Below are 26,149 nucleotides of genomic sequence, written 5' to 3' on the forward strand. Positions count from 1 at the left end.
TCCAGGTGCCCATCTCCACCAATGGACTTTTCAGGATCCGAGGGTGGTACCGTAGGCCGAAACCAATTCTGGTTATCGCTTCTCGGCCTGCTCAGAGACTATTCCATCGTGGATGGTCCGGAGGACGAGGATGAGGACTAAACTCCTCCTCCCCCTCTCCCCTTATGTGTCTTGTCTTTCAATAAAGCTTCGGGCCTGTGATTTTCCCCTCCCCATCCCCTTTTTCCCAATCCCCATCCCTTATCACGGTTCGTCGTACTGTATTGATTGACACGCTTTTTCTTTCAGATTGAGTGTTTTGTGTAGCATAGGGGTGTGATGTGTCTAGTTAGTGCGTCGTATCCTCATGCTATGTAAATATGATGTAGAATTCTGTGTGTACTGGGCTGCGGCACTGTACACTGTCTGTTAACTTATTTTCTGTGCTAATAAAAGATATATTCAATCAAAATCTGTTCTTATCAGTTTAATATCTGATATGTCCCCTATCTGGGGACCATATATTAAATGGATTTTTAGAACAGGGAGATGGTAAAAGAGCTTGCTCTGTCCACTCCACGCATTGACCTGGTATTGCAGCATTTCCAGGACCGGTGCACTCCTTCTTTAATGCAGTTTCTAATATCAGAAAGAATTGAATTCAATACATTTTGTTGCTTTTGCTTGTTTGTTGCATTTTTGGAAGGACATTTTAGCCTTGCTTTTCTTCCCCTCATTGGATTTTTCATGTTACAAGTTGCAGAAGCCAGATGACAAACTTGTTTTGGTTCAACTTCAGAAACTCTGCATTGCATTTTAATCTACTGTAATGCAATGCTATGTATCCAGCTATACCCCCCTTTCCTTCCTTTTGGATAAACAGCCATATTAGGCAAGCATTTTGGAGCTTTCACCTAACTAACTACAGGTGGTGAGATAAGCTGCACAATATAATTGTTCTTTCAGTATGTTGTTGCACACACACCATCTATTTAGCAAATGCCCTTGTTATCAACAGCAGCCGTTTAAACTCACCTGAGCTAACAGGTATGTGCGCTGGTTACTCTGCTGCACTTAAAATGTCTTTTTTGGCTTGCTCCAATGCCTTTTCTGAAACGTTGTCTCCCTCTGGTGGAACACTGGCTTCTTTCATTTAACGCCTGCAGACTATAAAAAATAACCCAAAAAAGTTTGGTTGATTGGTCTGTGGCGTTCTTTTAAAGTGTTGCTTATAGCGGTCTCTGTGAGCTTCTCAATGCTGTTCAGCCAGCCAGGTATCCTGCCTGCAGTAGATGGAATGTGGCAATGGAACACTGCTGCGCGTGTCACAATAGGCTCTGAGCCTTTATATACCTGCGCACGGCAGCAGCCACCTTCAGTCTGCTGCTGGACAGCCAGCAGCAGCAGGAAAGGTAAGTAATCAGCAACACTCCTGCTAAGTGTAGACAGCTGCTCGTTCCACCCCCCCCTTAATTGGTTCTCCTCCCTTCCACCGGTGTTGAGGCGGGTGGGAACAGCAGGGGGTGAGGGTGCTGTGCTAAAATAGGAGGAGTTATGCAGATCTAAAATGCGTGGATTGTAGCAGCAGCAAGCCGAAAAGTGCAGGCATGTAAGGGATCTAGAGGCTGACAACATGTCTTCTTAACGAGAGTCCAGGTGCCCATCTCCACCAATGGACTTTTCAGGATCCGAGGGTGGTACCGTAGGCCGAAACCAATTCTGGTTATCGCTTCTCGGCCTGCTCAGAGACTATTCCATCGTGGACGGTCCGGAGGACGAGGATGAGGACTACACTCCTCCTCCCCCTCTCCCCTTATGTGTCTTGTCTTTCAATAAAGCTTCGGGCCTGTGATTTTCCCCTCCCCATCCCCTTTTTCCCAATCCCCATCCCTTATCATGGTTCGTCGTACTGTATTGATTGACACGCTTTTTCTTTCAGATTGAGTGTTTTGTGTAGCATAGGGGTGTGATGTGTCTAGTTAGTGCGTCGTATCCTCATGCTATGTAAATATGATGTAGAATTCTGTGTGTACTGGGCTGCGGCACTGTACACTTTCTGTTAACTTATTTTCTGTGCTAATAAAAGATATATTCAATCAAAATCTGTTCTGATCAGTTTAATATCTGATACGTCCCCTATCTGGGGACCATATATTAAATGGATTTTTAGAACAGGGAGATGGTAAAAGAGCTTGCTCTGTCCACTCCACGCATTGACCTGGTATTGCAGCATTTCCAGGACCAGTGCACTCCTTCTTTAATGCAGTTTCTAAAATCAGAAAGAATTGAATTCAATACATTTTGTTGCTTTTGCTAGTTTGTTGCATTTTTGGAAGGACATTTTAGCCTTGCTTTTCTTCTCCTCATTGGATTTTTCATGTTACAAGTTGCAGAAGCCAGATGACAAACTTGTTTTGGTTCAACTTCAGAAACTCTGCATTGCATTTTAATCTACTGTAATGCAATGCTATGTATCCAGCTATACCCCCCTTTCCTTCCTTTTGGATAAACAGCCATATTAGGCAAGCATTTTGGAGCTTTCACCTAACTAACTACAGGTGGTGAGATAAGCTGCACAATATAATTGTTACATAGTTACATAGTTACATTGTTTATAAGGCCGAAAAAAGACAAGCGTCCATCCAGTTCAGCCTATTTCTTGTGCACTGCAGCTATTCCGCAGCGTTGATCCAGGGGAAGGCAACAAAAACCCATGCGGTATAGGCCAATTTACATCATTGAGGAAAAATTCACTTCCCGACACCAATCTGGCAGTCAGATTAAATCCCTGGATTAATTAACTAAGCATAAGATGTAATTTTATTGTTCTCAAGAAAGGCGTCCAGGCCTCTCTTGAACTCATTAAGTGAGTTGGACATCACCACTTCCTCTCCCAGAGAGTTCCAGAGTCTCACGGCTCTGACCGTAAAGAATCCCCTTCTATGCTGGTGCAGGAACCTCCTTTCCTCCAGACGCATAGTGTGCCCCCTCGTCTTTGTCACCATCCTTGGTATAAACAGGTCATGGGAGAGATCTCTGTAATGCCCCCTGATGTATTTATACATGTTTATGAGGTCTCCCCTAAGCCTTCTATTTTCCAACGTAAATAGGCCTAATTTTGACAACCTCTCTGGGTATTCTAGTCCCTCCATTCCCTTTATTACCTTAGTCGCCCTCCTTTGTACCCTCTCTAGCTCCAATATGTCTTTCCTGAGCACCGGAGCCCAGAACTGTGCACAATATTCTAAGTGCGGCCTTACCAGCGCTTTATACAGAGGAAGAACAATGTTCTCATCATATGCCCCTATTCCTCTTCTGATGCATGCCATGACTCTATTTGCCTTCGCAGCTGCTGCCTGACACTGGGCACTCCAATTTAATTTGCTATTAACCAAGACGCCCAGGTCCTTCTCCATGTCAGATTTCCCCAACGGTTTCCCATTTAATATGTATGGGTGACTGCTGTGTTTCTTTCCCATGTGCATGACCTTACATTTATCGGCATTGAACCCCATTTGCCATTTTTTGGCCCAACTCCCCAATTTATCTAAATCCTCCTGTAGCTGTGCCCTATCCTCATCTGTATTAACTACTTTACAAAGTTTAGTATCATCTGCAAATATTGCTATTTTACTATGCAACCCTTCCACTAGATCATTAATAATATATATTAAATAATATAGGGCCCAAGACAGACCCTTGAGGCACCCCGCTAGTAACCCTGACACACCCTGAGCTTACTCCATTGATAACCACCCTCTGCTTTCTATCACTCAGCCAGCTATTTACCCACTTGCACACATTATCCCCCAGACCAAGCATTCTCATTTTATATACCAACCTTTTGTGTGGCACGGTATCAAACGCTTTGGAGAAGTCAAGGTATACAACATCCACTGACTCTCCCCGATCCAGCTGTGAGCTCACCTCCTCGTAGAAGGCCATCAGGTTTGTTTGGCAGGAGCGATCCCTCATGAATCCATGTTGATATGGAGTTAGACAGTTATTATCATTAAGATATTCTACAATAGCATCTCTAAGAAATCCTTCAAACAATTTACCCACAACAGACGTTAAGCTGACTGGTCTATAGTTCCCAGGGTCACTTTTAGACCCCTTTTTGAATATTGGTACCACATTTGCTTGGCGCCAGTCTAGTGGGACAGTCCCTGTCCATAAAGAGTGCTTGAATATAAGATACAGCAGTCTGTCTATCACATTACTTAATTCTTTTAGTACCAGGGGGTGTATGCCATCTGGGCCTGGTGACTTGTCTATTTTGATATTATTTAGGCGTTTCTGAACTTCCTCCTGGGTTAGGTGGGTGATATTTAGCGGAGGGTTTACTTTATCACTCTGCATTTCCTCCGATAAATTGTTTTCTTTTGTGAAAACAGTGGAGAAGAAGCTATTGAGTAGGTTTGCTTTACCCTCATCGCCCTCTATGATTTTACCCAGGTTATTTTTCAAGGGGCCAACTCCATCAGTTTTAATCCTTTTACTGTTTATATAGTTAAAGAACAGTTTGGGATTCGTTTTACTTTCCTTGGCAATTAGTCTCTCTGTCTCCTCTTTTGCTATTCTTATTTGTTTCTTACAGATTTTGTTTTTTTCCCTATAAGATATTAGCGCTTCCTCGCTGCCTTCTTGTTTAAGTTTACCGAAAGCCCTTTTTATGTTTTTCATTGCCCTCTTGACTTCCTTATTTAGCCACATTGGCTTCCTCCTATTCCTAGCCCTTTTATTCCCATAAGGTATGTACCTTCTACAGTGACTATGTAGGACTGTTTTGAAAATTTCCCATTTTCTATCCGTGCTCCTATTACTAAAGATACTATCCCAATCTATAAGGTGAAGGGCATCTCTTAGCTGATCAAACTTTGCCCTCCTGAAGTTCAGTGTTTTTGTGACTCCCTTGCTGGGCACCCTACTGAAGCACATGTGGAATTGTATAATGTTGTGGTCACTATTTCCCAGGTGCCCCCCGACCTGCACCTCCGTTATTCTGTCTGGCCTGTTAGTTAATATTAAGTTTAAAAGGGCCGTCCCTCTAGTTGGTTCCTGCACAAGTTGTGACAAATAATTGTCTTTGATAATTGACAGAAACCTGTTTCCTTTCTGAGATCTACAGCTTTCGGTTTCCCAGTCTATATCGGGGTAGTTGAAGTCCCCCATAATAATCACCTCGTTATTTTTTGCTACTTCATCTATTTGTCTCATTAATAGACTTTCCGTGGCTTCTGCTATATTTGGTGGTTTATAACAGACTCCTATGATAATTTTATTATTGTTTTTTGCCCCATGTATCTCCACCCATAAGGACTCGACCTCCTCATTTCCCTCCCATACATCCTCCCGTATTGTAGGCTTTAGACACGTCTTTACATATAGACAGACTCCACCCCCTTTCCGATTTCTTCAATCCCTTCTAAACAGACTGTAACCCTGTAAGTTAACTGCCCAGTCATAGCTTTCATCTAACCATGTCTCGGTTATTCCCACTATGTCATAGTTACCTGTAGATATTTCTGCTTCCAGTTCATCCATCTTGTTTGTCAGGCTCCTGGCATTTGCTAGCACGCAGTTTACACGATTTTGTTTTGTTCCAATCTTCTCCCTGTGGATTGTATTAGAAATTTTCTTACCTCCCTTCCAAGCATCTTGTCTTGGACCTTCTTTGTCGCACTTCATATCTTTCATTAGTATGTTCTCTGGTTGCATGTTCGTGTCCGGCGTTTTTCTTCCCATCCCCTCTTCTTCTAGTTTAGCGCCCTCCTGATGAGTGTTGCGAGTCTCCTGGCGAATGTGTGTTTCCCGGGTTTGTTCAGGTGTAGTCCGTTTCTGGCACGGTGTCTGTCATAGAGGTAATTCACACCGTGGTCCAGGAATCCAAATCCTTGTTGTCTGCACCATCATCTCAGCCAGTTGTTCACATCAAGGATCCTGTTCCATCTCCTGACGCCATGCCCGTCTACTGGAAGGATAGAAGAAAAAACTACCTACGCATCCAGTTCTTTTACTTTCTTCCCCAATGCTTCAAAGTCCTTGCAGATTGTCGGTAGGTCCTTCCTTGCCGTGTCATTGGTGCCAACATGTATCAGAAGAAATGGGTGGACATCCTTGGAACTGATGTGCAGTCATCCGAGTTTACTCACAGTTCTGTTTAAGTTCCTCAGGTACACTGTGAGGGTGTCAGCCTCCCACGTCGCACCGCGTTCACCAGACAGGGGTTCAGCACTTTCTCAGGTAGATCAGGAGTGCTTGACGGGACCCCGCTTTTGTGTGTTCCTCTCTAGACCGACTTCCCGCGCTGGGTCTTCTCCCTCCTGCCCTGCGCCTCCCAGTAAAGTCCCGAACAGGTACTCTGTGATCCCTCTGGGCAACCTGGAGTTCCCGGACCTTCTTAGTGCCCTCTCTCAGTGACTTAGATGTGGGAGTATGGTAACTGCACCCTGGAAGTGCAGAAGCCTCTGGTTTTCTGGCTGAGACGTGAAGTACTCGGCCAGTCCTGGGACCGGTTCCCCTCTTGCGGCCTGGTCCCTCTGACACCTGGCAGATTCGGGCGTATGGGTGGCTTCCTGGTCCTTCCTTACCCCTGGGATCCCTTTCCTTAACGGAGCCTTCTCCTCTGCTCCCCTCCTGGGCCTTCCTGGCTAAGCCCCACTCTGGAACAGAGCTCCCGAAGAGCCTCTGCTCCCCTCCTCTCCAAGACTACTCCTCCTCAGACTCTGACTCCTTCTCCTTCTACCTTCCCTCTCAAGATGGCTTCTCTTTATATATGTTTTCCAAAGTGCTCCCATAAACTACGCCCTCCACCCACACCCACTACATGGTTCCCCCTCTCTTTGGTTCCCCCCACTCCAGCCAGGGACAAGGCAGCAAATCACAGTGCATCTTGCCCTTCCAGCTGGCCTGGAGCAGTGTAGTGTTGGGTGCAGGTGTTGGGGTCTGGGGCAGCACTCCATCCTTACCTGAGAAGGAGATACCACACCTCTGGGTGAGGTGCAGTACCCCTGTGGCGATTGAACCCTCAGGGGCGCCACATTGTCATGTGATGCAGGTCCTGGACGATGTGCAGGCAGGTCTTTGCAACAGCGGTGAATGGAAATGTCACTTAGCTCCTCCAAAATAGGAAATAATATTAAACAAAACCCAAAGCAGCTCCACCAGCAGTCCCAAAGGGACAAACAGTAGAAAGTAATGCTAGTATGCCAGTGATCTTAAGCGCTAGAGTGATGGATGGGGATAAAAAAACGCTGAATAAAACAGGGCTAAATGGTCAATTGAGACCTTTTATTAAAAAAAGACAGCAGGCAGGCCGTCTTCATCAGGTGATACAAGGGGGTAGGCTTGGAAAGTTTAAAAAGGGTCCAAGAGATACTGATTGGACCATCAATTGATGACGTAACAACAGGACAATTAACCCCTTATATTTTAAGGGGTTAATTGTCCCCATCCATTTTATCCCCATCCATCACCCTAGCGCTTAAGATCACTGGCATACTCGCATTACTTTCTATATATAAGAAAGGGGCTTAGTGACCGGCTGTGGAGAGGAGCGCCCAGAAGATGCTGGTTAGATGTTAGAGGAAGTGTTCAACATGAGGGCCAGGTCAAAACTTGTAGACAAGCAGACAAGATAGGTAATATGCCTTATACTTCTGTTCTACGTGGTCTAGGGTACCGGGTATGCTCCACACTCGGTACCCTGAACCACTTAGGTAATATGCCTTCCATTACGTCATGTTTGGTGTTTCTGCTTTGTGTTTTAAGAACGTAGATTTTGTTAGAATAGATTGTGGGCTCCATTAGCTGAGCCCCTGAGGTGTCAGAACACGCCCCAGGTGACCCCATATTGGAAACTTCACTGCCTAAGGAACTCATCTAGGGGTGTAGTGAGTAATTTGAACCCATAGGTGCCTTACAGAATTTTATAAAATTGAGTCATGGAAATATGACATTTTAGTGGTAAAAATGCAATTTTTTTAATTTGCTGCAAATTTGTCAGGTACACAAGGGTTAATAGGTGAAACTGGACCCCAAAATTTATAAAATAATTTCTCCTGAAAGCGGTGATGTCCCATATGTCATCAGAAATTATTGTTAGGCCACACGTCAGGGGCCTATCATCATGTCATCATGATGACATCCGGGTGACCAGAGCTAACAAGTTATTTAGGTCATGTGCAGTGCACGATCTATCTAACTGGTGTCAGTGCAGCACTGACTGTTATAAAGTGTAGCAAAGCTCTTACATTGCTATGCTTTACAATGACTGCGATCAGAGCTGTGAAAGTGAAAATCTCATAGTGGGACTAAGTAATAAAAAAAGTAGAAAAAATAAAATTGTAAAAATATTTTTTTTTCATTTACAAAATAATAATTCTATATAATATTTTTTATGAAAAAAAAAATAGAAGAAAAGTACAATTGTTATCGTCGCGTCCAGAACGACCCGACCTATAAAACAGTCCCACTAGTTAACCCCTTCAGTGAACACTATAAAAAAATAATTAAAAAACAAGGCAGTGGGCGAGGCCTGATGCTTGATGTGAGCAGACACACGGACTGAGAGCTCCTGCTCATAATCCTGTAATCCCAGCCTGCACCGACCGAAAACAGATTTATACCGCTGATCCTACCTCCTAACACACTCCGGGACCTGTGAGGAGTTGATATCGGTGGTCCCCGATGAGAATGAACCGTCAAAAGAGCTGCACTGGCAAGGAAGACAGCCAGCCCAACATGGCACTGGCTGAAGAAACAAAACACTGAGATGTCAGAGACTGCAACTTGTCTGAGACGCTTTGCCCGGGTGACAGAGGCTGCTGTATATTCTCTTAAAGGTCAGCGTGGGGAGGAACAAGGAGAAGCAAGTGCTCCTGATAAAGTGCAGATGACGCAGCAAAAAATTCAGCAGCAACTTTCCTGGGTATCAAGTGAAGGAATTTACTTGGCTCCGGCAGTAAACATAGAGCATACCACAGATCAGGAACCCACCATGAGGAATGTGCTATCTGAGGTCAATATGTCCAACAAGTCCCTGACCAGCATTACCACCCATATGGGATTTATGAAGGAAGATATGTCATCTATAAGGAGAGACATTCAAAGGGCGTTTGAAAGAATTAAAGAAACAGAGGGCAGAATTAATAATATTGAGGATCAATTGTGTCCTATGCAAGATATGAAAACATACAAACAAATTCTGATTGCCCTGCTTAATAAAGCGGATGACTTAGAGAACAGGCCCTGTTGAAACAATCTACTCCTTATAGGAGTCCCAGAAAGAGCTGAAGGCAAAAACGCGGTTGAATTTATGGAGACCTGGTTCAGGGATGTGTTTTGAATAGAGGCGCTGTCTCCTATGTTGGCAATAGAGTGTGCTCATAGGGCGCCTTTCAGACCCCCTCCACCAGGAGCTCCACCAAGGCCTTTTGTATTGAAGTTACTGCAATACAGAGATACAATCACGTGACTGTCCTAACTTATCCATTGAAAATACCAAGGTGGCCATCTTTCCTGACTTCTCTGCTGAAGTGCAGAAACGCAGAGAACAATTTACACCTGGAAAGAAAAGGCTGCGAGACTTACTACTCCCATATTCTGTGATGTATCCGGCACACCTGAGGATTGTAGTCTCAGGAAAGGGGCTCATCCATGAATCTCCGCGGGAAACTACACAATGGCTGGACATCAACGACGCTAAATTGAAAGCAGATAAATCCGGACCTCCATAATCATCAACACTTTTGCTTTGGTGGCTTTTGAATCTTGATGCCATTTGATATGGACCGCGGGAATCTCTGAAAAGGTTTTGAAGAAGAGTTTTTCTTTTTAAGTCAGGTGTTGGACTTATAAAGGCTTCCAATCTCCCTCTGGGGAGAAATGTCTGTGATGTTTGATTGATTGTATTGCAATGTTAGAAGTTATTTATGTTATGTGTTAAAAAGGGGTACATGCAAAAAGAAGGGAGGGTGGAGGAACAGCTCAAAACGGTCTACTGGTTAGTCTGTTTCCCTGCGCACATATGGCTAAGCTTGTAAATACTATAGCGTGGAAGGTGCGGGGAATGGGAGACCCAACCAAGAGGTGGCTGTATATACTTGGCTACATCAATACCAACCAGCAGGTCGTGGATAGGCCATGCTTTTCATTCGGAATTTTCTTCTCACGCCGGAGGGGTATCTGTTTTGATTCATAAATCAATCCCATTTAAATCCCTTAAAACTGCATTGGATACTGAGGGACGATATATTGGTATATTAGTCTATATACAGAATTAAAATAATTTTGGTAGCTTTATATAAACTCCCTCCATATAAAGATACAATTATTAAAAACGTATTATACTTTACATTGGAATCTCCTAAGTCTCCAGTTTTTTGATGGGAGATTTCAATAATTATTTCCACCAGCATTGGGATAGACTACATATGGTTAACATACCTGACCCGGCCTCCTCTACGGGGATGGTTAGATTATTTTCAGAAATTGGGTATGTGGTTATTTGGAGACAAAGAAAACCCTCAATTAGACAATATTCATGCCACTCAATGTCACACCATTCCTTGTCAAGGACTGACTTGGCAATTGGAACAGAATCTCTGAATCCGTTAATTCACAAAGTGAAATATTTACCCAGGGGAATCTCAGACCATTCTCCGATATGTGTGCAATTGAGAACAGGGGGAATAGAGGGGGTAATGAAATGCCCGTGGCAATTAAATCCATAAAAGAGGACCTGATAGAATTTTTTTAAAATAAACGAGGGATCAACATCAAAAATCAAGATGATGAGTTGATTGAGAAATTTCCTCTAAGCCCTAATCAGACATTACAATTGGAACAAATTAGACGCTCTATCATGAGTCACCTGAAAGACACCTCCCTAGAAATTACTACTAATGGCTTTGATAGCTTAGTGAGGGCCACGAGGACGTCATCATCTATCTCTTTCTTATACAATGCAATGAGGGATGTGATGTTGGGAGTAAATACTGAATTTTTTTTCAAACACTGGGAGAAACAATTTAATGATCAAGACATTGGAGTTAAGATAAGAGAAGGTTGGGGAAAACCTGTAAAGCAATAACTAATGAGATGTGGAGGGAAACCCAATTTAAGATCATTCATAAAGCAAGATACGCCTTTGATCTCCCCAAAACGCCCCTTAAACCTGATAGAATTCTACGGACTTATTACATGGGCTTTGGCTGTGTCCAAGACTACATATCTTCTGGGGGGCTATTCTAGATTGCATTAACCCCTTTATGACCTGGAACGTATTAGTATGCCCCAGGTCATCACCCCCAGTTCAGCGTGGGCTTCGGCGCTGAGCCCGCACTGAACCGGGCACATGTCAGCTGATTTATACAGCTGACACGTGCCCGCAACAACCAAGGGGGGAATCGCGATCCACCCGCAGATGTTAACCAGTTAAATGCCGCTGTCAATCTCTGACAGCGGCATTTAACATTGCCGCGCCGGAAGCAAGGCATCAGCCCCGCCCATCGGTGACTCCGGGTCATCGATGGGTTGGCATGACAACCCAGGGTCTGCAACAGACCCCTGTGGTTGTCATGTCCTTATTTCTATGAGCGCCGCCCAGTGGTCGGCGCTCAGGCGCTCATAACAAGTGAGCATTTCTGCTGCATACAGGTGATCTGCTCACTGCCTGCATGCAGCAGAGGCAGACAAAAAGTGTAAAAAAATGTTTCTAAAAATATAAAAAAATAAAACAAATATGTATAAAAGTTTAAATCACCCTCCTTCCACCCCATTCAAAATAAAACAATAAAAAAAAACAAAAAACACATACACGTTTGGTATCACCGCATTCAGAATCACCAGATCTATCAACATAAAAGAAGAATTAATTCGATTGGTAAACGCCGTAACGAGAAAATAATTCTACATACCAGAATTACGTTTTTTGGTCGTCGCAACACTGCAATAAAATGCAATAACGGGCGATCAAAACATCGTATCTACCCCAAAATGATATCAATAAAAACGTCAGCTCGGCTCGCAAAAAATAAGCCCTCATTCGGCCCCAGATCATGAAAAATGGAGACGCCAGGCGTCTCGGAAAATGGCTTTTTTTTTTCCACCACTTAAATAAAAAAGAACCTATACATGTTTGGTGTTTACGAACTCGTAATAACCTTGAGAATAATAATGGCTGCTCAGTTTTAGCATTCAGTGAACGTGGTAAAAAAAACAACTGTAGAATTGCATTTTTTTGCAATTTCACCGCATTTGGAATTTTTTTCCCGTTTCCCAGTACATAATATTATAAAACCAGTAATGTTGTTCAAAAGTACAACTTGTCCCGCAAAAAATAAGCCCTCACATGGCCATATTGACCAAAAAATAAAAAAGCTATACCTCGGGGAACAAGGGGAGCAAAAACTAAAAATGCAAAAACGGAAAATCCCAAGGTCCTTAATGGGTTAAAGAAATGTGGATCTTTAAAACACAACTCCCTCTTATGATGAAATTGTTCCACTTCTGGCCTAGAGATAAAATGAAAGAGGGAACTTCTCCGTTTAAGATCCCCCCATTATTCTATGTTTTGGTTCTATTGGCAAACCGTATGTTACGAGGCTGCTGGTTGGAATCTTCAATCCCGACTTTACAGGATTTCATCTCACAATTAAAAATCTATTATATTTAGAAAGAATAGAAGCAGAAAAAATTAAACTCATGAGCAAATACTTTGTTAAATGGAACAACTTTTATTGGAAAACACTGAAATCAAAAAGAAATCACATATTGTAACGACGTTTGTTAACTCTGTTTGGTGTCACACTGAGAGATTGAGAGGGTCCCTAGGAAAACTCCTACAAGACCCAACAGATGATTCTGCAAATATTGTTTGATACATAAGAATCTATTGGTAGAAGTAATAGATATTAGAACATAATGAGAAACCAACTTGCATAAAGGTGTGAAATGGTTAGACAAAGATTAATAATCAATAGCATGTAGATCAGGGAAAGGAAGGAGGAGGAGAATAAGAACAAATTAGAAAGGAAAGATTGATCCATGTCACAACGTATGGCTGAAAGCTCAAGAATCAACAGCAAGACCCATCTGGATTGATTATTTCTTGTGTTTGGATGTGTTTTGAATTATCTTTACAAAAATACCAATAAAATATGTTTAAAGAATAATAATACTATGGGATGCCATGAAGGCCTATGTTAGAGGAACACTTATAAGAGATATTATTAGATACAAAGCTAAAACTAAAGAATTCACACAAGATCTCCAAAATGGGGTACAACAGGCTGAGGTGCAATACACCCTAAACCCATCAGCTGGTAATGGCCGGGAGTAAGAGGCAGCTCAGAGATTATTTCATGATCATCTTATCTCTAAGGCGGAAAACAAGCAGTTCTTTACAAAGCAAAAATATTTTGAACAGGGGGAAAGTGTGGGGCATCTTCTTTCTACCGTAGATAAATCACAGGAGGGTCCAGAAAATGGAGACAACACATCAGGAAACAATAATGTGCTAAATGTCTTTCATACTTACTATTCTAGTATTTATGAATCAAGATTTAGAGGAAATGAGGACGAACTTGGATTGTTTCTTGAGGATATAAAATTACCTAAGTTTAAAGAGGAAAGTAGCTCCTACCTAGGAAACCCACTGACAATGCCTGATCTTGAGGATGCATTACAGTCCCTTGCCTATGAAAAGGCACCCGGCTCTGATCGACTGCTATGTAAGAATATAAGGATCTCCTAATCCCTAAACTATTAGATACTTTTAATGAAGCTTTAGAATCTGGTCACATGCCAAAATCTATGCTGTCATATCGTCCCATTTTTCTTCTATCGGTAGACACTAAAATTATTGCAAAGGCCCTGGCAAATAGATTATTTCACATTATTACAGAGATTATTCATCAGGATCAAATCAGGCTTTATGCCAAACTGGTCCACAGCAATGAATTTACGAAGGTTTTTTTTGAATATTCAGAAATCAGATGTAATAATAGGACATAAAGCTATTCTTTCTTTCTTTCTCTCGATGCAGCTAAAGTATTCAATGGCGTAGAATGGAAATACCTGTGGGAGGTTCTGAAAAGGTTTGGGGTAGGTCCCAAATTCCTATCATACATACAGGTTTTGTACTCGGGACCTCAGACTAAAATAAGAACTAACGGTCTCTTATCTGCTACAATCACGTTGGGGAGGGGCACACGGCAGGGATGCCCCCTGTCTCCCCTCCTTTCCGCGATGGCCATTGAACTTGTGGCCTGTATGTTGAGTGCTAGTCCGGATATTGTAGGCTTTAAATATGGTTTCTTAGATGAACGAGTTTCACTCTATGCTGACGATTTACTGATATATACAGGGTGGGCCATTTATTTGGATACACCTAAATTTAATGGGAATGGTTGGTGATATCAACCTCCTGTTTGTGGCACATTAGTATATGGGAGGGGGAAAACTTTTCCAGATGGGTGGTGACCATGGCGGCCATTTTGAATTCTGCCATTTTGGATCCAACTTTATTTTTTTCAATGGGAAGAGGGTCATGTGACACATCAAACTTATTGATAATTTCATAAGAAAAACAATGTTGAGCTTGCTTTTAACATAACTTTATTCTTTCATCAATTTTTTACAAGTTTATGACCACTTATAAAATGTGTTCAAAGTGCTGCCCATTGTGTTGGAATGTCAATGCAACCCTCTTATCCCACTCTTGACACACTGACAGCAACACCGCAGAAGAAATGCTAGCACAGGCTTCCAGTATCCGTTGTTTCAAATGCTGCATATTTTATTTCAAGCTGGGAAACATATTGCATCCAAATGGATTGCACCCCTCACCTCCAGAAATTAGTGAACTCAAAAATAGGATAAATAATATTATCAGATTAGAAAAAGGGGTATATAAAAAACATAACTGAATGAATACGTTTGAGAAAATATGGGGCTTATGGTTGGATAAACCTGGAATGCCATCAAGGGGGTTATTGTTGGAGAGACAATGACTTTTGGGAGAAGTATTGGCGAGGTCTAATGTTTCATTGTAATGTAAAGGAATTCCAATATACATGTGGTATGGGTAATATAGCACACCTATATGTGTATAGGATTATAATGTTTATTACAATACTATGGTTATATAAGAGATTTCAAGAATGTGGAATGTTAATTGTAAGATATAGTGACTGAAAGTTATCAGACGGTAATGGGCAAGCTGAAAGGATATACAGGAGAGATGCATGTATGTCATCCCTATTGTATGTTATTTTATTATTGTATGAACTGGTTTCTTGTTTTGTAAAAAAAAAAAAAAGCTAATGAAAAAAATCTCAAATGTATTGGATTAAAAAGAAAAAGATTAGGAAAAAGGCTTCTCCCCTGTGTGAGTTCTCTGGTGATTAACCAAAGCTGATTTCTGATTAAAACATTTCCCACATTCTGAACATGAAAAAGGCTTCTCCCCTGTGTGGGTTCTCTGGTGCTTAATCAAATCTGATTTCTGGTTACAACATTTCCCACATTCTGAACATGAAAAAGGCTTCTCCCCTGTGTGAATTCTCTGGTGATTAACCAAAGTTGATTTCTGGATAAAACATTTCCCACATTCTGAACATGAAAAAGGCTTCTCCCCTGTGTGGGTTCTCTGGTGATTAACCAAAGCTGATTTATGGTTAAAACATTTCCCACATTCTGAACATGAAAAAGGCTTCTCACCTGTGTGGGTTCTCTGGTGATTAACCAAAGCTGATTTATGGTTAAAACATTTCCCACATTCTGAACATGAAAAAGGCTTCTCCCCTGTGTGAGTTCTCTGGTGCTTAATAAAATCTGATTTATGGTTAAAACATTTCCCACATTCTGAACATGAAAAAGGCTTCTCCCCTGTGTGGGTTCTCTGGTGGTTAATCAAATCTGATTTCTGGTTACAACATTTCCCACATTCTGAACATGAAAAAGGCTTCTCCCCTGTGTGGGTTCTCTGGTGATTAACCAAAACCGATTTATTGTTAAAACATTTCCCACATTCTGAACAAGAAAAAGGCTTCTCCCCTGTGTGGGTTCTCTGGTGGTTAACCAAAACTGATTTATGGCTAAAACATTTCCCACATTCTGAACATGAAAAAGGCTTCTCCCCTGTGTGGGTTCTCAGGTGTATAACAACAGCTGATTTCTGGTTAAAACATTTCCCACATTCTGAACATGAAAAAGGCTTCTCCCCTGTGTGAGTTCTCTTGTGGCTATCAAGAATCATTTTACGATTAAAATATTTTCCACATTCTGAACATGAAAAAGGCTTCTCTCCTGTGTGAGTTCTCTGGTGCTTAACCAAAGCTGATTTCTGGTTTAAACATTTCCCATATTCTGAACAGGAAAAAGGCTTCTCCCCTGTGTGAAGTCTCTGGTGTGTAACAAGACTTGTTTTATGGTTAAAATATTTCCCACATTCTGAACATGAAAAAGGCTTCTCCCCTGTGTGGGTTTTCTGGTGCTTCACAAAATCTGATTTCTGTTTAAAACATCTCCCACATTTGGAACAAAAAAATCTATTGTCCACTGTGTGAATTTTTTGATGTTTAAGAATAGACTTTTCGAGGGTAAAACTATTTCCATTTTCTGAAAATGTCTTCTTTGCTTTAGGAGCAGCTCGTTTTTTAATGCTTATTTTTTTATTTTGACTTTCCTTAGTAGTCGGAAATGAATCAGAAGATAGGACCTGTTTCATAGGATCAGATGACAGATCTTTGCTGTGAAGGGATGATGGTAAACCTGGAGTAATGATATTCACTTCAATTGTATCCTGTGGGATCTCAAGATCATCCGATTTAAAAATCTCCTGTCCCTCTGATCTCCTGGTACAGTCGTCTGCCAAGAAAAAAAAACAATTATTAACTTTGAATAAAATATCCTTGAAATTTATATTTTTTACCATTTCTACTTAAAATTGTCGGTAGCAATGACAAGTTATTGACAGAATGACAGTTCACAGTCTAATAGAAAACCTCATAGAATAAACCAGTGGAGCGTAGTGTTGAACTGTTTGTTCATTCAGCCTCCAAAATATGGAATAAGAAGCCACCAAAAAATGTTATGTAGGCAAAAATGATACCAATAAAAACTTCTACTCATCAATAAACCAATCCAGCAATATCCGCTCTGCCAAAGTCAAATCTCCCGCTCGTTCTGAGCCTTGCAGTGTGCCCAAACCACATTTATCATCCATGTATTTGGCATTACTATAGTGAGAAGAACCCACTTAATTTACGCTGTGTGTCTCCTGGAGCACAATCTGGACACTATGTGTTGGGTATTAAAATAGTATATTTGCAATTTTCACTCTCCACCATCCACTGCGTGCTAATTTCCAGAAGGTGCCTGAAGTCAATATAATCGCTACTCCTATAAATTAATTCACTCACGGTTATAATTTCCAAAATGAAGTCAATTTATGGTGATTTCTATTGCTCTGGTTTTCTGACATTTTGTCATATTAAGGTTTCTGTAAATGGTGGGTCCCATCTCCTCTGGGACCTGCTCCTGGGACATCTGCTTCTGTCACCAGGCGCCGCCTTATTCATCCTGCAGGCGGCGCTGGTGATGGAGGAGACGTCAGAAGCTCTGGGCGGCGCTGGTTCTGTCCAGCCACTAAGATTAGGGTGCCTGGGACCTGTATTACCATCCAGTCTGGCAGTATGGGTGTGTGTGCTGTCCAGCTGGAGTAATCTGCTCCCTGCTTCAGCCAACTGGAAAGCACCACACCCTACTAAAGCTGGAAGCATATTGCCGGAAGCTGCCAGATACAGCCTTGTTCTCCTCTGGTTCAGTCCTATGTGCTCAGCTCCCGGCTTGTGTATTTGTTTCCTGTTGTGACCTCGGCCCGTTTACTGACTACTCTTGTCTTCTGATTTTGTATTTTCTCTGTCCTCCTGGTTCTGACCCGGCTACCTGACTATTCTTCTTCCCATCTCACACTACAGAACAGCAGGTAACTCCATGGCCCAAGCCTAGGGGACTCTGTGTAAGAACAGATCCATGTAGTGGTGTTAAATGGTGATGAGAAAGGCAATCCCTGGGATCTGGAAAATGGAGTAGATAGCGCCAAGCCTGTTCGTGGTAGCCATCTTTTGAGCTGCCAGGTGACCATGAACAGCGCCCCCAATACATTGTGTCTGCACACTATCCCAGCAAGATCTGCATTCAAATAGCTAAATGTCGCTCCTCCCCTTCTTAACCTGCCATGTGCCCAGACAGTAGTGTACAACCGTATATAGGGGATTGTTGGATTCAAGAAAAGGTGGAAAATAATTTGTAAGGTCCATTTGTTTCCTATTATCATTTGAGAAGAATTCCAAAGTTATCACCACAAAGTGACACACGTCAGAATTGAAAATGGGTCCTGATTAGCAACAGAAAACTGGCTGCAGTAAGGGGTTAAATCAGAGTATTTTGGGCACTAACTACTGTAGTCAAAAACTGACTATAGATAATAACACATCTACTGAAATGATCAAACTCAAGTCTTCATCAGTAAAAAATGAGTAACTAGTGGTGAAACGTCTCTGAGGTAATAATAATAATAATGTTTATTTTTATAGCGCCAACATATTCCGCAGCACTTTACAAATTTTAGGGGGGACTTATACAACAATACAAAACACCAAGGTTACTTACCGGTAGCCGGTTTTTCCTGAGCCCATGACAGCACACCTTGAGAGAGGATCCGCCCCACCAAGGACAGGAAACCGTCTGAAATAAAAGGGCGGTACCTCTCCCTCGCTTCAGTTGTTTACAGAGCATTGAGAGGACCTCCCTAAACAGGTTAGGCACATAACCAACACCACAATATACATATACACACCACCCCAAACAGTGCACACCAGGGTGTGAGAAACATAGAAAAAATAAGGGGGGGAAACTACGGGTGCTGTCATGGGCTCAGGAAAAACCGGCTACCGGTAAGTAACCTTGGTGTTTTCCCCTCCCCCATGACAGCACACCTTGAGAGAATTTTGGAGAATTTATGAGCACCCTAGGGAGGGACCACCGCCTGAAGTACCCTTCTCCCAAAGGTGAGATCAGAAGAGGATAGATCCAACCGATAGTGCTTAAAGAAGGTGGATGGTGTAGACCAAGTAGCAGCCCTACATATCTGCTCGATCGAGACGTCTGCTCTCTCTGCCCAGGAGGTTGCAACGGCTCTGGTGGAATGAGCCCTCACATTGTCCGGGGCTGGAACCCCTGTGGACGTATAGGCTAAGCAAATGGCCTCCCTGAGCCACCTAGAGATGGTACCCTTGGACACCCCGTGACCTTTCCTACACCCTTGAAAGGCCAGGAACAGAGAACCGTCTTTCCTCCACAGACTAGTCATATGAATGTACTGTAGCAGGGACCTCCTAACATCTAGGTTATGGAACCTGACTTCCCCTGAGTTCTTGGGATTGCTGCAGAACGAGGGTAGCACAATCTCCTGACTACGGTGAAATCTAGATACCACCTTGGGAAGGTATGCTGGATCTGGCCGCAAGGTGACCCTATCCTCAAAGATTTGTGTGTAAGGAGGATTAACCGAAAGGGCCTGCAGATCACCCACCCTACGGGCTGACGTTAAGGCCACTAGGAGGATGGTCTTAAGGGTGAGAATTTTTGGAGAAACTTTGTGTAGAGGTTCAAATGGTTCACTAGTAAGAGCGTTCAAGACTAAGTTCAGGTCCCAAGGAGGAACACCCAAGGATCTAACCGGTCCTGCTCTGGCACAGGACTTGATAAACCTCGAGATCCACCTATTCCCAGCCAGATTACAATTGTAGAGTGCTCCCAAAGCTGAAACTTGAACCTTAAGGGTCCCTGTAGCTAGACCCAGGTCCCGCCCCTTTTGCAGAAATTCCAGGATCCCTCTGATCGGAGGTTTGCTCGATAGCGGGATATCTATAAACTCTAGGAATTTACCCCAAACCCTGCTATAAATCTTAGTTGTAATTGGTTTTCTGCTCCCCAATAAAGTAGAAACTAAGCCTGGTGAAAACCCCTTGCTACTCAATAGCGACCTCTCAAATTCCATGCCGAAAGATGGAACCCCCTGGCCTGGGCATGGAATACTGGTCCCTGCATGAGAAGGTCCGGCCTCTCTGGTAGAATCCAGGGATCTGACACCGACATTAGCCGAAGCAGAGAGAACCAAGGCCTCTTGGGCCAAAAAGGGGCTATCAAAATCACCCTGGCGCCTTCCTCCCGGATCTTCCTCACCACTACTGGAATCACCACTAATGGCGGAAAGGCATAGGCCTTCCTGAACCCCCAAGGAATCTGGAGGGCATCTACGGCATGGGGATTTTCTGCCGGATTTAGGGAGCAAAATCTCTGCACCTTTCTGTTTGCCCTTGTGGCGAACAGGTCTATGTCTGGCTGCCCCCATAACTGGACAATCTGATGGAAGACCTCCGGGTTCAACCCCCACTCCCCCTGTCTTAGGGTATGGCGGCTTAGAAAATCTGCTTTCACGTTTTCTATCCCCTTTATGTGAAGGGCGCTGAGGGATAGGAGGTTTCGCTCTGCTAGACCAAGGATCCTGTCTGCCACCACCATCAGAGGGCGTGACCTTGTCCCTCCTTGGTGATTCACATAGGCTACTGCTGTCCGGTTGTCAGACCTGACCTGGACATGGTGATTTTGGATGTGAGGGAGGAAGCCCCTGAGGGATCTTTCTATGGCCCAAAGCTCCTTTAAGTTTGAGGATGCTCCCCCCTCGTGGTAAGCCCAGTGACCCTGTATTGCGAGTTCTGAAAGATGACCCCCCCATCCGGAACTGCTTGCGTCGGTTGTAATTACCCGATCTACTGGTCTGGACCATTGAACGCCTGCGGTTAGATTTCCCCTGACTGTCCACCACGAAAGGGAATCTACTACTTGTGGGGAGAGAGAGAGCCTGCCTTCTAAATGCCCGTTGCAGGACGTCTGTGCTGACAGGACCTCCCACTGAAGCCGCCTCATATGCCCCTGGGCCCACATTACTGCTGGGAGACAGGCCGTCATAGAACCCAGGAGGGACATTGCCTCTCTCAGACATCTCTGGAGCTTGAATGGCCTTCGAGACTAATGCAATCAACCTGCAGATTTTGTCCTCTGGGAGGAAGCAGGTTTGGCGACGAGAGTCTAGGATTAGACCCAGAAAGGTCTGAGTCCTGGAGGGGGTTAGTCTTGATTTTTGGAAATTTACTAACCACCCCAGCTGATGCAACACTTCCGTGACCACTAGGAGCTGACTGGAGCAGTGGGCTTCTGTTTTCCCTATTATCAAGAAGTCGTCTAAATATGGCACGATCACTACATTCTTGATCCGTAGGAAGGCTGTCACTTCTGCTATTAGTTTCGTAAATATTCTCGGGGCAATGGAGAGGCCAAAGGGTAGGGCAGCAAACTGAAAACGCCTCAGCTTCCCCTGAATAAACAGGGCTACTCTCAGATACTTCTGATACTCCGGATGGATTGGGACGTGATAATATGCGTCCTTCAAGTCTATTACAGCCATAAAGCAGTTGCGATGTAAGAGCTTCACTGCCGAGCTTACTGACTCCATCTTGAAAGTCTGGTTTTCTACTACTTGGTTCAGACTCCTGAGGTTGATGATGGTCCTTAAGGACCCGTTTGTTTTTTTTTATCATGAATAGTGGGGAATAGAACCCCCTCCCTCTCTGTGTTGCTGGTACTTCGAGAAGGACCTGCTTTCCTACTAACTCTAACACTTCTGTTTCCAGGGCTAATTGTTCTTCCTGGACCTTTCGTAGGGGGGTAACCACAAAGGTCCGCCAGGGGGTCTGGCTGAACCGGATCTTCAGGCCCCCACTGATAATTTTCAGTATCCAGGGGTTTGCTGTTATCGCATCCCAAGCTGGAAGAAAGTGGGAAAGCCTTCCACCCACTTCCAGCCTGGCGTCATTGGGAGGATCTCTTCGAACTCGAGGATGGTCCTCCAAACATGTAGCCCGATTCTTTTTTGGACTTAGCTTCCCATTTCTTTTTGTCTCCCGGAGGACGACCCCAGTTAAATTTTCTCCTCCGAAAACTAAATCTTCTTGGTTCCCCCGAAAATCCCGGGAACCCTTTGGTTTTATCGCCTGCTTTTTCCAACAGGTCTTCTAACTTTTGGCCAAACAGGAGTCTACCATCACATGGGAGGGAGCACAGTTTCTGTTTCGAAGGTAGGTCGCCTGGGCAACCTTTGAGCCACAAGGCCCGCCTGGCTGCATTGGATAGTCCCGCTGCCCTAGCTGACAGTCTGACCGAGTCAGCTGAAGAGTCGGCCAGGAAGGCCGATGCTGTTTGTATTAGAGGTAGCTCTGCAAGTATTGCCTGTCTGGAGACCTTTTTATCTTTAAGCTGGTCTTCCAGCTGTTGGAGCCACACCATCAAGGACCTCGCCACACAGGTGCTAGCCACCGCTGGTTTTAGGCCACCTGCCGCCGCCTCCCACGTGTGGCGCCCCTAACCAGTTTGTCTGTATTCTCAAATGGGGAAGCAGGGTCTACCGCCCCCCGATGAGGAAGAGGACGATGAATCCCACTGCTCCTCGGACTGGGAGGAATCAGGGGGAAACCTCTCTACGGGGCCTTTTCTTCCCTCTAAGGAACCCTTTCAGGGATCCCTGAACTTCTGCATGTACTATGGACTTTAAATCTGCAGCAAAATCCCGGGAATTCTCAGCTATGGTTTTGGTCACACAGCCCTGGCAAAGTGGTTTCTGCCACTCTACTGAGAGAGAAGCTTGGCAAAGGGCACACATTCTATGCTTTTGCTTGGCATTACTCTTCTTAGGCTCCTAAAAAAAGGAAGCACATAAGAGACTTCCCGTTATTAACCAGTGACATTCACGAAGCTCACTCACCCTCGGAGGTCACAAACGGGTACCGGATTCGGAGGCTGTCGCGGAACCGATGATTCCATTCTGGATGGTCCCGAGGCACTCGAAGCCTTACTCCTGCGGCTGCCACTACGATTACTCGAGCGGCTGTCTGTATACGATGCATCCCTCTGCTTTTTCTGTTGCTGAGGTGGGGGGGCAAGCTGCTGCTGCTCCTGGCTATCTGGATCAGCCATGTCTCAGAAGCGCACCACGCTTCCAGGATAGCTCCCCCCCCCTTAAATATAGGGCCATCCAGCCTCCTCCGGTCTGTGGGCCCTCCCCCTTCCTCAGGCCGGAGCTCCGTTGAAAAAAAAAAAAAATAAATAAATAAATAAAAAACCGGCCTGGGACGCTCCGATGGGCGCCGCCATCTTGGATCGGTGCCGCCTCCTGACGTCACCCAGCGCGCCGCTCCCAGCGTGCCCTGCGCCGTGACGTCAGGCGCGTCACACCCGGAAGCGTTCCACACTGCAGGGGGAGGACGGCGCCGCGGTCTCCGGGAGGACAAAGCCTGCCTCACCGTGTGCGCCCCGCTCGGCGCAGAGACCCCAGGGGAAGCTGCGGACGGCGCTTCTGGGATACTGAACCCGGTGCACAGGCCAGTGCCCGCTCTTCCACACCGGGACAGCCCCAGGTAAGTCTTCTTTCTTCCAGACAGGTTCCCCATCAAGGACAGGAAACCAACTGAAGCGAGGGAGACGTACCGCCCTTTTATTTCAGACGGTTTCCTGTCCTTGGTGGGGCGGATCCTCTCTCAAGGTGTGCTGTCATGGGGGAGGGGAAAATAAGCATATCTCATATCGAAAGGAGTGAGGGCCCTGCTCGCAAGCTTATAGTCTATGAGGAAATGGGGGAGACACAAAAGGTAGAATGTACATATATTGTATAATGCAGCCTTAATATACTAAATAGGATAAATAATACATGGACTGGTCGCCTGCCAGTATGTGTGCAGTCCTGACCGAGGCTATTAAGCGCATGGTTGGTATGATCCTGAAATTGAAGAAGATTTTAATATGGGGGAAAACTGGGACGGACAACTGGGATGGACAGATAGTGTGTGGAGGCGATACGCCAGTCCAATGAAATGGGTTTTTAGGGTCCACTTGAAACTGTGGGTATTGGGAATTATAGTATGGGACTCGGTGGTTCTTCATTATTTAAACTATGATAAGGGCCAATATTTTCTGTCAGATGACTTTCAAGAAAAAATATTAGACATTGAAAGAGAACTTTTCATAATAGTGCAGAGCTGAGGTGTCTTAAATTTAGACCTCGGGCATTGGGAAGAGGTAATGGAGACCTACTTTTAAAGACTAACAAGGAGTTACAGAGAAACATAAGTGAGTCAGGCCAATCCCACCACAATAAAGCTATCATACAAAATGAACATGGAAAAAAATACAGAATAAAAGATATGTTACATCCCTAACAACAACGTATTTATCAGGGGAGAGAACTTCAGATCTAAACCGGAGTCGCACTCATTTATGGTGGACCACTGGAGCTACTATGAGTCCTGAGCAGAAGAGTAAAGAAAGTATTAGCGCCCCCATTTCAGGAGAGATTGTGCAGTAATCTGAATTCCTTAGGATTGAAAACATAATGGAATTTATGACGCAGAGTGAAGCCATGAAACCAGGGCTGGAGCCATGCCAACACATCTCCTGCAGGCGTGAATAAATGTATATTACAGCCATCAGCCACGCACAGCTTAGAGATATATCATGGCACAGGTGTAATGTTTTCTGTATAGTTTATCACAATCCTGTTTGAAGTTAGTCGGTTTGAAAAGAAATTGAAAACTCAGGATAAAGGGAAACTCTGTTGTTATTGGACAGAAATTCACACTTGGCCTCACTGCACATTTAATGTTGTCGATCATAAAAGTGAAGTTTGGTCAGAAAGACTGGACCTGGTCTTGTAGGGACCATATGAGCACATTCAGCAGCACAGAAGGGAGAGAAGGTAGATTCATCCAAGAAGATATCAGGGTTCTAGGAAGCCAACACCATCATTACCCTCCGCTTTCTCTTACAGGTCCATCATAATTTTTCTTCAAGTAATTTTCTCACTTGTCAGCACATTCTACCTATGCTGTCATTTGGCTTTGTAGTTTACAGATCTGGGCAGGTAACGGTCAGCGTTTACTAAACCCAGGGGGTAGGTGGATCCTCCAGGTTGTAAGTTCTACAGAAAAGTTCTTTCACAATTACACAAAGTAATGTGAACATTTTTGGATGGCGGAAAATGTTGTGGTCTAGAGGTAAAATGGTGATCACACGATTATAACAAGGCTGGACTCCACCACCGATAAAGCAACCACAGCCGGTGACTGAGAAGAATCTGTGACTTCTCTGTATTTAGTGGTTACTACTCACCTGGGTAGTCATATGTAGGAATCTCCTCTTTACACCACTCATCACCCCTCACATATGTCTCTGTAGTATTAATATGGGTCATATGTTCACCCTGAAACAAATATTGTAAAAGTCACAGACGGAGAAGTCACATCTATGATCAGCTCTAATCCTGCCATCTCCACTGTTCTCATTACACAAGTATAAAACACATAATACTGGTGGATAAAACAAGACTGAACACAAGACCTTCACAGCTGTCTACACATCATAGGGGAGATCTCATGACACCTTCAATCCATCTACCTGATGATCCTGAGGAACATTGGGGTCTTCTTGTTTACAGTCCTGTGGAAGAAGAGGATGGGGACATCTCTCTGGTGTTGTCCTCTTACCGGATAGATCTGGAGGAAACACATTCAGGGACTGAATTCATTCTTTACATACAGATAATTATAGGCCGTGTGTATTTAGTCCTGTCTATTACCTGGTGATGTGAGGGGCTGGGGAACCTCCATCATGACGTCCTTGTATAGATCTTTGTGTTCTTCTAAATACTCCCACTCCTCCATGGAGAAATAGACAGCGACATCCTGACACCTGATAGGAACCTGACACATACAATGATACCGTCACCCCCCGATCCCTCCATAACGTTACTGTATAATGTCCCAGCATTCCCAGCAGTGTCACCTCTCCAGTCAGCAGCTCAATCATCTTGTAGGTGAGTTCTAGGATCTTCTGGTCATTGATGTCCTCATGTATCAGGTGGTGAGATGGAAGCCCCGTGATTGGGCTTAGGGGTCTTTCCCATCCCTCAGACACATGGTCCTGACAGCGCCCACTAGAGGTCTTCTTCACTACTGTGTAATCCTGGTTATGGAGAGACACATTAATAAAT

At 44.0% G+C, this 26,149-nt stretch overlaps 2 protein-coding genes and 2 pseudogenes across 2 annotated transcripts in view; 2 read left to right on the top strand and 2 right to left on the bottom strand.

The window, feature by feature from the left end:
• LOC141212801 (uncharacterized) overlaps positions 1 to 26,149 on the bottom strand; it is a 330,767-nt gene that overhangs the window by 223,934 nt on the left and 80,684 nt on the right. The gene's annotated exons all lie outside the window — the stretch shown is intronic.
• Positions 436 to 604, top strand: LOC141212827 (U2 spliceosomal RNA; annotated as a pseudogene).
• Positions 2,066 to 2,234, top strand: LOC141212823 (U2 spliceosomal RNA; annotated as a pseudogene).
• Positions 14,642 to 26,149, bottom strand: part of LOC141212774 (uncharacterized) — a gene marked incomplete at its 5' end in the record, with an annotated part of 67,111 nt that continues 55,603 nt past the window's right edge. Inside the window, 5 exons of the mRNA XM_073665082.1 lie at positions 14,642 to 16,854; positions 25,270 to 25,360; positions 25,555 to 25,652; positions 25,736 to 25,859; positions 25,942 to 26,121. Coding sequence (XP_073521183.1) covers positions 15,350 to 16,854; positions 25,270 to 25,360; positions 25,555 to 25,652; positions 25,736 to 25,859; positions 25,942 to 26,121 — 1,998 coding nt within the window. The remainder of the gene's footprint in view (positions 16,855 to 25,269; positions 25,361 to 25,554; positions 25,653 to 25,735; positions 25,860 to 25,941; positions 26,122 to 26,149) is intronic.

The sequence above is a fragment of the Phyllobates terribilis genome, unplaced genomic scaffold (genome assembly GCF_046119375.1).
Source record: "Phyllobates terribilis strain yellow unplaced genomic scaffold, ASM4611937v1 Scaffold_186__1_contigs__length_3700242, whole genome shotgun sequence".
Taxonomy (NCBI): domain Eukaryota; kingdom Metazoa; phylum Chordata; class Amphibia; order Anura; family Dendrobatidae; genus Phyllobates; species Phyllobates terribilis.